This window comes from Pongo abelii, chromosome 4 (genome assembly GCF_028885655.2).
Source record: "Pongo abelii isolate AG06213 chromosome 4, NHGRI_mPonAbe1-v2.0_pri, whole genome shotgun sequence".
In the NCBI taxonomy this organism is placed as follows: domain Eukaryota; kingdom Metazoa; phylum Chordata; class Mammalia; order Primates; family Hominidae; genus Pongo; species Pongo abelii.
Window position 1 is genome coordinate 14,260,226 of NC_071989.2, and position 16,163 is coordinate 14,276,388.

At 37.4% G+C, this 16,163-nt stretch overlaps 1 protein-coding gene across 1 annotated transcript in view; it reads right to left on the reverse strand.

The window, feature by feature from the left end:
• Positions 1 to 16,163, reverse strand: part of DNAH5 (dynein axonemal heavy chain 5) — a 323,290-nt gene that overhangs the window by 206,020 nt on the left and 101,107 nt on the right. The window contains exons 12-15 of the mRNA XM_024247511.3: positions 15,658 to 15,765; positions 6,279 to 6,364; positions 5,480 to 5,801; positions 4,434 to 4,640 (exon numbers count right to left, since the gene is read on the reverse strand). Of these exons, the coding sequence (XP_024103279.2) occupies positions 4,434 to 4,640; positions 5,480 to 5,801; positions 6,279 to 6,364; positions 15,658 to 15,765 (723 nt within the window). The remainder of the gene's footprint in view (positions 1 to 4,433; positions 4,641 to 5,479; positions 5,802 to 6,278; positions 6,365 to 15,657; positions 15,766 to 16,163) is intronic.

Genomic DNA, 16,163 nt, shown 5'->3' on the forward strand with positions numbered 1-16,163 from the left:
CACAAATGGCAGCAGCCTACCAAAGTTTCCACATCAATATGTAACAGACATTTCAAACTTAATAAGTCCCAAACTGAAAGTTTGTTCTTTTCCCAAAACCTCTTCCCAGCGCATCCTCCAACTTAGCTGATAGTGACTTTATCCTTCCAGTCCACAGGTCAAAACTCAGAGTCATCCTTGATTCCTCTTTCACTCTCACACACACAGGTAATCCATTAGGATATCTCGTTTGCTGTCTAAACTGTACCTAGACTTACTGGGAGGGTGAGTGGAAGCAGGGAGACAACGGTAGACCATCCCAATAATTTAGGTAGGAGCCAATGATGGCACTAACTGTAAATGTGGAAAGCAAGTCAGATCCTGCTTCCACTCACCCTCCCAATAAGTCTAGGTACAGTTTAGCAGCAAAAATGATCCTTTCAAAATGAGAATTCAGATCATGTTACTCCTCTGCTCACATGGTTATATAGCCTCCCATTTAATTCAGGGCTACAAACCTTTATACAAAGGACTTGGATAGGTGCTTGTTCTAGAAAGATCTACCCAATTTTGTCCCATTACTTCTCTGATCTCATCTCCAACCACTCTTTCCCTCTCTTATCTGCACTTGCCTGACTGTCTTCCTTTCTGGTCCTAAGCCTCAGGGCCTTTGCACCTCCTTCAAATAAGTACTCAAATGATACTTTCTCAATTTTACCTGTCCTGACTACCTGTTTAAGATTATAAACCACCACCAAAACCACTCACACATTTTATCCCCCTTTTTTGTCCATAATAACTACCACTTTATTACAATAGACTATATTAATTTGCCTACTTACAGTGTTCATTTTCTGTCTTACCCAATTAGACTACAAGTTCTACAAGGACAAGAATTTTGTCTGCTTTGTCCAGTGAGCCTGAACCAGTGCCTGGCACATAGGAGATAATAAATCAATATCTATCTAATTAGCTGTTATCAGAAGGATTTTTCATCTGAAATGGGGATTCTCACCTTTCATTGAAATGTACATAATGTCAAACTGTGTCAATATTTTGTTCATATGTAACCATGTCAATATTAATAATCATTAATTATAAGAAACTAACTTTAATGTGCCTCATAAATACAGTTGGTATTAAGATCATATATGTGCATGTTGGTATTACCTTGATAATAGATTAATGTTTTCCAAACTGTTTTGCCTGGAGTACTAGGTCAAAGAGATTCTATAAGAAAAATGGCCCTTTGATAGATAAAGTTTGAAAATGCTGTGTACAATATCTCCCCTCTTGGGTGGTCACATCTAATATTAATGATTCTTAGAAACCTGCTTAAGGAAGTAAGAAGCCTTGCAAGGCTTTGAAAATTTTGTTAAACACAGTATTTCCCAAATGGACCTCCTAATCCTTTCCTCATATAATGTTTTTCCACAATTTCTATAAGATTCTTTCAATGTCCATAAAAGCCACTTTAGAAAAGTCTAAATTTTCTGGTTCTATTAGCAGCTACTTATATATTTCCTGAAACTTGTATCCACTGCTTGTCTTTTTTTAATGTTCACCAGTTATTCTATCTGGAAGCACTTCTTAGAATCTGCTTCTAGCAGGCATTCTACTTCCCACCTTTAATCCCAGAAGGGATTACTCAACAGCTTTGACAAAAGAGAAACTCAGGCTTAGGAGGTGAAGTCATTTACCCAAAGATAATGATTTGAATCCAGATTAAATTGGCTTCAGAACCTATATTTATAACTATTAGCCTGTACTTGGTCTTCTCTTTCCAGTTAAACTGTCTTCCAAGGAACAGATGAAGAAACAAATTCTCAGCTACTTTGGCATATCTGCAGAAGCCTGAAAGCTCTGTCAAATATTCAGCACAATAACTCTGCAATACTTCAGATGGTCCCCTAAACCTGCCAATAGATCTGCTTTGACCAGCTACTCAGGTGGAGCAGGAACTTTTAACTCCCAACCTCCAAGATAATAAATGTTAACGAGATGATAATTTATTCCTTTGAATTGTCATTTAAAACATTCTTTGATCCTCCTCCCTTCATGGGATGGGGACCACATCCCCTTTTTTTTGAATCTGGGTAGGCTTACAGTCCAACAGAGTACAACAGAGACGATGCTATGAGACACCTGAGGCTATTATAAAGACCATGTGGCTTCTTTATTGTTCACTGTAGTGCTTGTTCTTGAAACCCTGAGCTGCCATATAAGAAATTATACTAGCCAGAGGCCTCCATACTGGAAGGCCATGTATAGATGTGCCTGTTCACAGTCCCACTGGAGTGTACCTTCCAGCTTTCCTCAGGAAAGAAACAGAAACTAGAAGAGCCCTTCTTGGACCTTACAGATTGAACATCTGCCAGCTGAGTACCAATAAACAACCTTTGTCAACAATACATGGAACAGAAGAATCACCTATCCAAGCCCCGCTCAAGTTCTTTACCCATAAAGTCATGATATAATGATACAGTTATTGTAAACCCTACAACATGCTTACAAGTGCTTGTTGCCTGAAACAGACAACTGAAACAACAAATCTGCAAATACAATTAAATTATCAGTAATTTCATAATCTTATAATTATGGTTTCTTAGTAAAAATATGATTTTCTTTATGAATATGTAAATTGACTAAGTGAGTTTCCTAATGTGAAAGAGTCTAAAAGGGAATCTCAACATGCTAACTGCTATTTTCTGAGTCTACATTTGAGGAATGTCTGTCCCTCGCCAATACAACTTTTTAATACGACATGAAGTGGTGGGAAGACGGTGGACTACAAGTCTGGGTTCCAGTCTTTCTTCTGCCACTTTCTAGCTATGAGACCTTTGCTAAATCTTTTAACTTCTCTCAGCCACAGTTTTGTCATCTATAAAATAAAATAATAGTATTCTGTCCTACTTACCTAACATGGCGTTAGAAAAGATCAAATGAAACAATGAGCATGAAGATGGCTTTAAATGTAAAGTACAGTACAAGCGCATGGACTTAGTATTGTCATGTGATGTTAACCATTATGAAATTTTAACAATGGTTTCCATGTTATCAGATTCCATGGCTGCATCTCTGATCTCACCTTTTTTATCCCCTGGGTAGCAGCATTTGTCACTGGTGACCAGTTCCTCTCTCAGTAGCCTTTTCATACCCTTGGCTTCCTTTTTTTGTTGTTTTTTGTTTGTTTGTTTTTTGAGACGGATCTCACTCTGTCACCCAGGCTGGAGTGCAGTGGCGCAATCTCAGCTCACTGCAACCTCCACCTCCCGGTTCAAGAGATTCTCCGCCTTGGCCTCCCAAGTAGCTGAGATTACAGGCACATGCCAACATGTTCAGCTAATTTTTGTATTTTTAATAGAGACGGGGTTTCACCATGTTGGCCAGGCTGGTCTCAAACTCCTGACCTCAGGTGATCTGCCAGTCTCAGCCTCCCAAAGTGCTGGAATTACAGGCATGAGCCACCGCGCCCGGCCATCCTTGGTTTCCTTGACACTTGGTTTCTTCCCAGCTCAAAGGTCAATCCTCTGTTTTATTTGCACATCTGTCTTCTTCTTTCAGATCTGTTAATACTGGAACAACCCAATGCTTGGTCCAGTGGCCCTCCATTCTTCTCTGTCTGTATTCTCTCCCCTAAGAGATCTCATCCAGGACAATGACATTAAATAACAACGATATTCTGATAACTCTCAGAAGTTTGCCTCCCACTTTGGCTTCTCCACTGAACTCCAGACTTACGTGTCCAACTGCATGGACAACATTGCCACTTGGCTGTCTAAAAACTATCTTGTACTTAAATGGGAACTACTGATTCCCTCCTGCTGCTCCAAATACACTAGTTTTGGTTTTCGCCATCTCCATAAATTGAACTTACAGTCAGGGCCCCTGCATAGTATTGTGCAAGTTATAAAGAATGCAACCTACACAGCACTCTAAGGCACCCCTGTTTTAATTCATGGAATTGCTCACACCAAAAGCACAGGTATTATTCCTGAGTTCTCTCATAACCTGACGGTTGACATAACTCTAAATTCTCCAAACAACTCTGCTGCCATCCTAGTTCAAGCTCTCATCTTCATCCTGGGCCAGTGTAACACTTCACAAACGGGCTTCCTGCTGATACCCCTTGTCCCCCTTAACATCCATTTTCCACCCAGCAGTAAGAACAACTTTTGTTATAAAAAGAGATCGTGCCTTTTTCAGTGGCTCGAAATCCTCCAGTGGTTTCCTGGTACATTCACAATAAAACCCAAGCTTCTCATCTTGGCCTGCAAGACCTGTAACGGCCTGGCCCCAGCCAACTCTGCAGTCGCACCCCATGGCACTGTCCCCTCAGTCACTCCATTCATCCTGGCCACTTTCTGCTCCTTGAATATGACACATCACCATATTTTTTTACAACACATTCCAGAGCTAGCCAAGAATGGGGGGAAAAAATAAAAGTAGTATACCTTCATGTTACTGAAGTTCCTTTTGTATCTATCTCGTTTCTGGAAGAGGGAAGCTGCCAATGGAGAGACTTCCAGACCCATCTGGGCCATGCACTCTGTTTCTCTAAATAAGATTAATATCTGAGGGTCAAAGTTTACAAACAATTCCCCTGTGCCTGGAGCCTTCACCAATAAAGAAGCCTCAAGACCTACATGAATTTCTTCAATCTGTGGAAAGAAAACAACATCACTACTATTAGAAAGTTCAATTCATACAGAGTATCTAGCTCAGCTGTCTCTGGGAATAAGGATCATTAAATGTTCTTCCACGGATTTGAGCTTCCTAAATTAAGGGCAATAAGATCACTCACTCTTCTCCTAAATCCAGTCTCCTACAATAGGCTTCAAGTTCTTGGTGGTGATATTGGGCAGTCAATTCAATAAAACCTTTCAATGACTCTCACACTGATAAATAAGTGGACACTGCAACAGCGGTGACGTCTCAAAAGCCATTTAGCTACCTGATACCTTCATGCTTCCTCTATTATTCTTCCTAATAAAAGTTTCATAAGACCTCCTAAACTCAGTTTTTACTTATCTAGAAAAACAATGAACACAGCTATGGAGACATCGCATCCTGACAGCCTACAAAGAAATACATGTATTGGTAGGATATGCTATGATTAACCAGTTGTACAACAAAAGAAAATTTGAGACTTTGTTTAACAGAGGTACTAGCGTTTACTGACACATTTAGGATCTGACTGAATTTTAAAAAGGAAGATATCCTAATAGATCGGGCATAGGAACCAATAAACAAGATCTTCTCACTTTGGAGTTCGTAAATTAAATAAAAATGTGGTTCTGTTACCTGGCTTGTGGTTTTTTTTCAAATCTAATACTTATTTTTCTTTGTGGACATATTACACTCTGAATGCTCAGATTCAACCCATCTGCCTTACAAAATACCTACAAATCCAGCTTTCTACAGAAATCACACTGTTAAATGCTAGAAGAGGGGTTTCCATGATTCCAACAACGGGAAGAGTATAAATTTAGGGACTCACTTGCCGAAGCCACGCCCTGTGGAAGAGGACCTCAAACTCCAGGAGGACCTTGGCCATCCTGTTGTAACTGCGAATTATAGGTTTGGCTTCTGCCGTGCTTAGCACAGCTGGGTGCTGCTGGAAAAGCTGCATGGGCTGCTGAATCCTATGGAAGAGCTGGCGGGCCCACAAAATCTTTCCAGCGATGGGAGGCTGGTTTCGAGCCAGAGGAGGATCGTATTTCTGCTTTGTATACAGCTTTGAAATCATATCAATGTCAGCCCCATAGTTCTCAAGGATAAGTCGATATTTGTCATCAATACCAAGATTAGGTATATTCAATCTGATTTTTTTTAAAAGTTAAAAGCTTGAATTAATGGAATAAAATAAATAAAATACACAATAAAATATCTAGTAATCTCATTTATTAATATTTATTTTTTTAAATGCTAATGGAAAAGAATGAGATATTTATGTGGAATATTAAAAGAATAAAAATAAAACTCATCCATAAAATATAGCAAAACTATTAATGTGGGAAGACTTTTTGCAAATTATCTATACATTAGGAAATATTATTATAGGCTGTCACAAGGTACTTCAAAGCTAAGAGTATTCTTTATTTGTAGAAATAAAATAAATCTTGAATCCTTAAAAGGATTAATCCTCTGAAAAACTTAAAAACTATGACCTTGTGACCCAAATTGCCAAGAGAGGTTTTCCTTTCCATCAGAATATGAAATAATAATAATAGGAATAACAACAATAAAAGCTAAACTATCCCAATTTTAGAAAATAGACAATTTCTTGAAACTTTTACCTTTCAAATTTCTTCAACATTCTTAGAGCTTGATTTGTGTTTTGAACCTTTTCAAATGTAACATCCATGAACTTCTGCAACTCGTTCTAAAATAGAATAAAATCTGATGATAAACGATAGAATTGGGAATTTACTGTTTAGCAACAAGATAAAAGAGCTTTCCATTCTGTGCAAACACATATAATATGGAACAAAATGTAACTGAAAATTGAATGAGCTTAAAAGAAAAATAAATGCCCAGAAGCCAGTAACAAAGAGAGACTTGAAAGCCAGCTCAGCCATCGGAGTTGGCGCCATGTCAGGTTCCATGGGTATTGGGCCAGACACAGAGCCTGGGGGGTGGCATTGGGGCCTTATCACAATATGGGGAGAAGGGCTATGGGGTCTTAACATTCTCAACAGAGCCTGTGGAAAGCAGGGATCCTTGAAGTGCTGCCCAGTACATGCAAAGGGAATTGATTCACAAGTTGGGAAAGCTGCAAAGATGTTTGACATCTGCCCAAACCCTTGAATAGGTGGAAAAAAAAGTCACCCTACAATAGGGTTCCCATACTTTCTCATCACAACTACTCACTTCTACCACTGGAATGCCAAAGCACCCATAGACAGTGCACAAACAAATGGGCAGGGCACTGTTTGGCTCTTGGACATAGTTTGCTGATCCCTGCCCTAGAGGAACTGAAATCCCACATCTGTGCCACACCTAGATAAGGGGTCCAGGTTTAAACTACACATGAAATGAAAGGGATATAACCCAAGACATTAACATAAAAGCTAGTCTGGGAAGGTAAAACCACTAGGACCACAGCAGAATTCAAGAAAAGCCACTCTACAGAAACACTTTCAAAGCCCAGGGCCAAAAGATTCCTATAGGAAAAATAAATAAATACATAACTTCTAAAGAAGCTCAAAAAGTTTCTGAAAACCCCATGAGTGAATCATCTTTGAGAGAGAAGGAGCAGAATGCAAAACAGAATTAGTAACCAAGTACTAAAAATGATAGAGCAGTCTAAAGGAGACTATGAAATAAGTATATTTAAAGTGATTAAAGAGTAAAGAAGAAACAGAAATCATAAAAAGAACAGAACAGAATAAAATAAGAGCACTCAGATTTTTAAAAATAAAATTTAGACGTATAAAGGGGAACATAATTACAATTCAAAATACAATAGATGCAAATTATAAACACCTGAAAAGAAAACTGATGAACTACAAGACAGTTTTCAAATAAAATCACCCAAAGTATAGCAGAGAAATAAAGAAATGGAAAAATACAAAAAAAGATGTTAACAAACATGGAAGATAGAAAAATAAGGTGTAACATATGTCTATTGGAAATCTTGGAAGAAGAACCTAAGATATTTAAAATGAGAAAGGCTAAGAATTTTCCACAATTAAAAAAAGACTTAGTCCTCAAATGGAAGAAGCACATCAAATTCTGAAGAAGAGAAATATGATTTAATCACACTTAAAACTCACATAAAGATGCCAAAGTTAAAGAGAAAAACAATATTAAAAGAAAAATAATATTAATATTAATATTAAAAGATAGAAATATTAAAATCACAAAAGAGAGAAATCAAATTTATCTATAAAGAAATAACTATTTGATAGCAAATACCTCGTGGAGAACAATAGCCGACAAAAATCAATGAATAAAGATCTTCTAAGGGATGACGGAAAATAACACCCAAACTAAAATCACATATAAAACGAGAATAATATTCAAGATTGAGGGCAACTTTATAGGCATATGGGTGTAAAGACTGGAAGAGTTTACCATTAACAGACTCTTGTTAAAATAAAACTAAAGAATATACTTCTTTAAGAACGATAATGAACCCAAAAAGAGGGAGAGATACAATTAGATTACTAACGAGATGCAAGAATAAGCAAAGCAAACTGTAAACATGTTGCTAAATTTAAATAACTATTAGTAATAACAAGTTTGAAAAGTTTAGCAGCAAAGGTAAAACTAAAATTCAAGACAACCATAGCATGAATGAGAGGTAGGCTGATAAAACAATTAAACTCTTTAAAGTCAGGTATATATGCTAAAACCACTAAAAATATAAATACAACATTAAAAATATAAATAGAAGAGGAATAAAGAGAATAACAAAATTTAATCAACAAAATATAAAAAGGAAAAAGTCAAAGAAAAAAGTTCACCTCATTGAAAATTCAAAATAGATTGTAGAAGTAACTCTATACTAGAAACAACAATCAATGTAAGTGGCTTAAACTTGCAATTAAAGGAAAGAGAGTCTCAGCTATTTTTTATATATACATAAATAAATTATATAGAGATATGGATTATATATATTTTATGTACTGTACATGGATATTATATGTAAATTATAGATATATGTATTATAGATATATGGATTTTATATATAAGTGGATTATATATGTGCATGTGTTGAATTATATATAAGGATATTATATATAAATTATAGATATATTGATTTTATATATATGGATTCTATGTATGTGGATTATGTGTGTTTGTGTGTGTTTGTATTATACGTATATAATCCAACCATTGCTCTTTTAAAGAGATATGTTTAAAATATAATAATTAAGAAATAGTAGGCCAGGTACAGTGGCTCACACCTTTAATCCCAGAACATTGGGAGGCCAAAGTTGGCAGATTCCTTGGCCCCAGAAGTTTGAAACCAGCCTGGGCAACATGGCAAAACCCTGACTCTTCAAAAAATACAAAAATTAGCTGGGCATGGTGGCATGCACCTGTAGTCTCAACTACTCGGGAGGCTGAGGTGGGATGATCATTTGAACCCAGCAGATTAAGGCTACTGTGAGGCAAGATCGCGCCACTGCACTCCAGCCTGGGTGACAGAGCAAGACCCTGTTTCAAAAAGAAAAGAAAATGAAAGAAAGAAATAGTAGGAAGTAAAACAACAGAAAAAATGTTTATTTCAGGTAAATAATAACCAAAAGGAAGTTGAAGTAGCAATATAAATAATTCACAAAATTGATTGTAAGGCAAAGAGCCTCACTGAAGATAAATATGGTCACAATTTAGTGTTAATAGGAACAATTTATTTGGCAGATATAACAATTTCGAGTCTGTGTTTAACCAACTGAATCAAAATATATGCACAGATTCTAAGAAACCCATGGATCAAGCATGCTATGGTTTGAATGTCCTCTCCAAAACTCCTGTTGAAATTTAATTGCCATTGTGATGATATTAAGAGGCGGCACCACTAAGAGGTTATTAGGCCCTGAGGGCTCTGCTCCCATCGGTGGATTAATGTTATCGCAGGAGCGGGTTGTTATAAAAAACGAGCTCAGCCCTCTCTTGCTTTCTCAAGCTCTCTTGCTCTTCAGCCTTCTGCCATGCAGCAAGAAGGCCCTCATCAGACATGGGCTCCTCAATCTTGGACTTCTCAGTCTCCAGAACTGTAAGAAATACATTTCTTTTTTTATAAATCAGCCAGTCTGCAGTTCTATTATAGCAACACAGAAAGAACTCAGACAAAGACGAATTACAATAAAAGAAAGAAAAAAAAAAAAAAAAAAAAAACATTCAGTATACCACTACAAATATTAGAATGGTCAAAATCTAGAACACTGGAAACACCAAATGCTGGTGAGGATGTGGAGCAACAAGAACTCTACTCTAATTCATTGCCAGTGGGAATGCAAAATGGTATGGCCATGTTGGAAGACAGTTTAGTGGTTTCTTACAAAACTAAAAATGCTCATACTACATGATCCAGCAATCATACTTCTTGGTACTCACCCAAAGAAGTTAAAAACTTATATCCACACAAAAATCTACACACCGATGTTTATAGCAGCTTTATTCATGGTTGTCAAAACTTGGAAGCAACCAAGATGTCTTTCAATGTGTGACTGGATAAACTGTGGTACATCACAACTGAATAATAGGATATTATTCAGTGCTAAAAAGAAATGAGCTATGAAGCCACGAAAAGGCATGAAGAAAATATAAAGGCATATTACTAACTAAAAGAAGCCAATCTAAAAGGGCATATTCTGTATGCTTCCGACGAGATGGAAAAGGCAAAACTACATAGACAGTAAAAAGACAGTAGTTGCCGGGAGAGGGAAGGACGAATAGGTGGAGCACAGGGGACTTTTTGGGTAGGAAAACACTTAGCATGATATTATCACGGTGGATGCATATCCTTATATCTTTGTCCAAACCCATAGAATGTATAACACCAAGAGTGAGCCCTAATGTAAACTGTGGACTTTAAATGATAATGATGTGTCAATTTAGGTTCATCAGTTGTAACAAATGTACCACCCTATCGGGGGATGTTCATAATGGGAGAGGCTATGCATTCTGGGGGATAGTAGGGGGAATATAGTAAATCTCTGTACTTCCTCTCAATTTTGCTGTGACTCTAAAACTTCTCTTTAAAAAGTCATTTTTTAAAAATATTTAATGAGGACGTAAAATATTTGAATAACCCAATTAAAAGTGTGATATAGTGACATAAAAAGACCCCAAATCCAGACAGAAAACACTACTCTTTTCAAGTACACATGGAACATCTGCAAATCTTAACTACGAACTAGGCCACGGAGGACATCTCAGTAAATACCAAAATATTGACATAAAGTATTCCATGTTCTCACATCAAAATATAATAATTTAAGTCAAAATAAAATGAGAGCCAATACAGTACAATAAAAAAGCTAAAAATGCTTTTAAATAATCCATGAGTAAAATAACAAATCATAACGAACATTATGTGATACTTTAAACTCAACAACAACATGTACTACATATTAAAATTTTTAAGAAACAACAACAGTGACCCTTCGTGGAAAAGATATAGACTTTCATGCACCTATTTTAAAGAGAAAAAGAAAAGAAATGGAAATTAATGAGCTAAGCTGTCAGTTGAAGAAAGGTAAAAATAACAGAATAAATCCAAAGAAAGAAGAAAAAAATGTTTTAAAGCAAAATGTAATAAAATTAAAAACAAAGAAATAAGAGACAAGATTAATATCTCCAAAGCTGCTCTTTGGGAAAAATAATAATACACACTAACCTTTGGCAAAATTAACCAAGGGCAGTGGGGTGAATGCAATTTCACACTGAGAGCATCTGTCAAATCAGAATCTAGCAGAACGAGGCCAGGCACGGTGGCTCACGACTGTAATCCCAGCGCTTTGGGAGGCCAAGACAGGTGAATCACTCGAGGTCAGGAGTTCGAGACCAGTCTGGCCAACATGGGGAAACCCTATCTGTACTAAAAATACAAAAATTAGCCGGGTATAGTGGAGCATGCCTGTAATCCCAGCTACTCAGGAGGCTGAGGCAGGAGAATCACTTGAACCCGGGAAGCAGAGGTTGCAGTGAGCCAAGATCGTGCCACTGCACTCCAGCCTGGGCAACAGAGTGAAAATCTGTCCCCCTCTCCCCACCCCCAAAAAAAAGAACCTGGGGGAGAGAAGGGGGAATATGGTAATGATATTAATCAAAGACTAAAAGTTGTTCTAAAAGCATTAAAGATGAAACGTGTTGTAAAAAGAATGACTTAAATATCAAAGATTTTTAAAAATCCTTTTCATGAACCCCTCAAATATGTTTTCTGAAATGGTCTTTATGGGTTCTCCTGAGAACGTCACACATCTTATACTATTATGTAACTATGACCCTCCCCCCAAAAAAATTGCACCAAAAAACTAAGCACAATTTATTCTTTGTGCATCCTAAGCTTTAGTGCAGAGCTATAATTAAAATCTAAATTCAGTTAAATAAAACATAGAAAAATTATTTTCTTATTTTATATTTCATGCTTCAAGACAAAGTGAACAACTTTTTTTCAACTTACCAGTCAGAAGTTTTAATTAAGTCTTTGCAAACTTGAAGAGACATTAATTGATGTAGTATTAAAATGAGGAGACTAGTTTGATATGCACTAAGAATTAGTACCTAAATGGGTTTGATTTCAGATAATGTTAGGTCAGAAGTAATACGGTAAGAAAACCAGTTGGCAATATCCAGACCACCACAGAAAATACTACCTGTGGAGGAGACTGAGCTATTGGCAGGGTGGGGGATGGGTAAGCTGCAAACCTCCTGCCTGATCCAGCAAAGCTCCAAAACTGAAGGATCTGGAAGCCTATTACAATACTTTCTTGCCCTCAATAGTTTCAGCTACTTCTACTGGAAGTATATGTATTTTTTAAGTGACATTATTTCTTCTGCTAAGTCCACATCCTAGGATGAAAAAATGTTCCTGCATTAAAAAACAGTACAGTTAGCCTACCTAAATAAACATCTACATTTTTTCACTACATAAAAAATGTCTATGTATAAATTATGCAAAACTAGAGTATTTATAACCCTTCCACTGCCTCCCTCTCCTTCAGACACCAGCAAATCTCTACTGAGCCCTAACACTTTTACCTGGTTTTCCTTGCCTTTCTACCCTATGGCTTCGCAAAGGCCTGGGCTGAACTCTCTGTCAACATGTAAGACCTAGACTTAATTTTCTTGTTCTGAGCCTTGGTCCATCCTTACAGTTTGTGGGGTCTGGGTTGTGGAATCTTCATACTCGTCTTCACATGAGTTTTGGGTTCTCAGCTCCTACTCAGTTTTCCTTTAACTCAGCTTGCCACCTCAACACCCGTCCTTTACTAAGTAGTGCCTTCTCCATCTGCTGGGATCAGCATGCTTCTAGACTTCCAACAGCCCACTTGGTTCCAACATGCTGCCCTCTTTGACCTGTTAGTACCAGCAGGAACCCTAAATCTGGAGAGGATTCCAGGCTCTGATCCCTTTGACACCACCCTGATCCAAATCACTCATGAAGACTTTCAATTGAGATTCCACTGTTGCTGAGTCTCTCCAAGACTCCTGGATGCATCACCGCCCTTACTCCATCCAGAGTCGTGGGAAGGTGTTTTTGCCCCAGTTTTATAAAGATGAGGGCTGAATTCATGAGTGGGTAAGTATTTAAAGGAGAGACTGCAGAACAATTAGTTAAGAGAAAGAGAATGGACAAAGGAATAAAGAAGTGTAAGTCAAAGAAAAACTCATTGGCAAACCAAAGACAGGACTGAACAATTTCTGACATGGAAGACAAGATGGATAATAGTGTTGAATTTCTTTTAAGAAGGCTGAGTACAACGGGAACTAATACAGTAGTCCCCTCTTATCCTCAGGAATATGTTCCAAAATCCCCAGTGGGTGACTGAAACCAAACCCTATATATACTATGTTTTTGCCTGTACATACATACAAACAATAATGTTTAATTTACAAAATAGGCAGAGTAAGAGATGAGCGGCAATAATAATAAAATAGCACAATTTTTAACAATATACTGTAATAAAAGTTATGTGAATGTGGCCCCTCTCTCTCTCAAAATATCTTATTGTACTATACTCACCTATTTTCAGACCACAGTTGACCCTGGGTAATTGAAACCATGGAAAATATAACCACACAAACATCTTTCTAGCATCAACCACAGCCTCCTCTCTGAAGCCTTTCCTAACCCCAGCCAAGCAGAAGTATCAGATTATCTTTTCCTAGGTTCACATGATCAGATTCTACATAATGTTTCGCAGGCCTGATCTCCCTATACGTTTTTGTAGGCCTTGAGCTATGTGTCTTTATTTTTGAATCCTCACTTTTTCATATAGTATCAGAGTAGTATTCTTTCATAAGTAGCCATTTTAACCCCATTTGCCCTTTTTCAAATGCTAAATTCATTACTCTGTTCTAATGTATGTGCTTATATTTTCATCATTTCACCATCTGCCTCCTATCTGACTATGAGCTGAGAGGGCATTTCTACTTGATTTATTTCTGTATTCATAACCTACAGCACAGAAGTCTAATACATAATTGCCATATAGCAAATGCTTGTTTCATTGCAATAAATCTACATCTTCTTATTAACATATGGGAATAAAACATGATCCCTGCATTCGAGGTGCTCACCATCTATGTTCCACATATAAGCTACAGAAGTACCACATGGTCAGACACTGCTGAAGAAACACAGGTGAACATCAGAATCTGCCATTATTCATCAATTTCCAACAAAAAGAGACCAACATTCACTGTCCTTATGTCTGAATCTGCCCCCAAAAGAATTCATTGCTTATATTATTATAGGTACTCTCTCTTCCCATCAAATGAAGCCTGCTGCATGCCACAATGGTTAAAAAAGTTGAATTCCAAAGCCAGACTGCCTGGCTTTCACCCCAACTCCACCCCTTGTTATGCCTGTGACTTTAGGCAAGCCACTTCCCCTCACAGTGAAGTTTCCCAGTTTCCTCCTCTGCAAAATGAGAGTAACAAGAGCACCCACTTTATAGGATTATTATGATTATTAAACGAATTAGCACATACAAAGTGCTTAGAACACTGCCTGGCACATAGAATTAGCTAGCTTTGTTACGACTCATTCTAACACTGAACTCACTCCTCCCAAGGTGTCTCAGAGCTCCTTTTACTTTGAAGTGCACAAATTTAATGCAAATCAAAAACTCTGGGAAAGAAGAAATAGAGTGGCTATTTTCCTCTTACAGTCAGAAAGATAGACATTTGCACCTCACTGGGATGAGAAAATGTCCTCATATTCATTATGGTAGATACCTGTTGGGTGTCTTCCCATCTTACCCTCCCTGACTCCTCTTTCTTGATAATAAACATTCCCAATGACCCAGTGTATCCCATTCCGCCTGTGTCCACCACAGGATCTCACAGTTGAGAGGCCCAGTACTAGGCACCTCACCAGAACTGGCTAGCCCAACCCCTTCCTCGGGAATCTGGAGCTGGCCTGGCCCTGTGAAACAGTCTCAGAAGCTGCTGATGCCGTAAACTGCTCATGTGAGCTGCAAGGCAAGATGGCTGGTCTGCAGTGAGCAGTGAAAGAAGAGAGAAAGGGGTTGCAAGAGCAAGCGGGGTCCAGGTGCTGAGCCGGTCCTGGTGTCACCGTTTCTAAGGCCAGTGGCAGCCCTGCCTTGGAATCTGCCAGACATTGCTGACCATTTGCCTGAGCTACCTCTGGTCATAATCATTGCCACACAGTGACAAATGGAAATAAGAGTCTACATTCTCATCATGCCACAATGTTCAACAGAAGATGAAAGTTAACTTTCTAAGAACTTCAACGGAAGACATGTAGAAGTCTGATACACATCATTAACCAAAGCTATATTTATGACCCTTTAATCCATGAAAAACAGCCTTCAATTATTAATCTGAAATCACGAAACACAGGCTGAGGTTGCTATCGGTCACCTCCATGATGAAGACACCTCTGCCTTCTGAATGGGTAATGATTAACAGCATTATACAGAAAGGAAAAAATAAACACATGACTGTCAACAGGAATTTTATTATACAACCTACATGAAGGTCATTAGTCTGCTTGCAAAACTCTTCGTAATCTTGGTCAAAATCCATTTTCCGCTGGTCTAGGAAATTGTATTCCTTTTTCTTTATGGTTGCCACAATGCCCTGAAATATTATGAGATAAATTAGATAATATTTCAATATTCTTATATTACCTAACTAAATATGACCCTTAAATGTAGAGCCTATACAATAATTGCCAAAAAAAATAAGTTTAAAGGAAGCCTTATTTTTTTACTCACATTGTTTTGTGCTTATTATTTTACAGGCAGTGTAAGGTTGCCCTACTGCATTCAAAGAAATCACTTGGAAAGTATTTTCACGATGTTTTATGTATTTTTGAAAAAATAAAATAAAAACCACACCTGAAAATTAGGAAAGATTTTTTCCACTAAAATTTTATTGTTAATCATATCTGAAATAATTTTTAAAGCCCAGAGTAGAATTTATTAAAATATTTTGTGTTGAATAGTTTAAATCTTCTCAGAAAATAAATAAAGCTT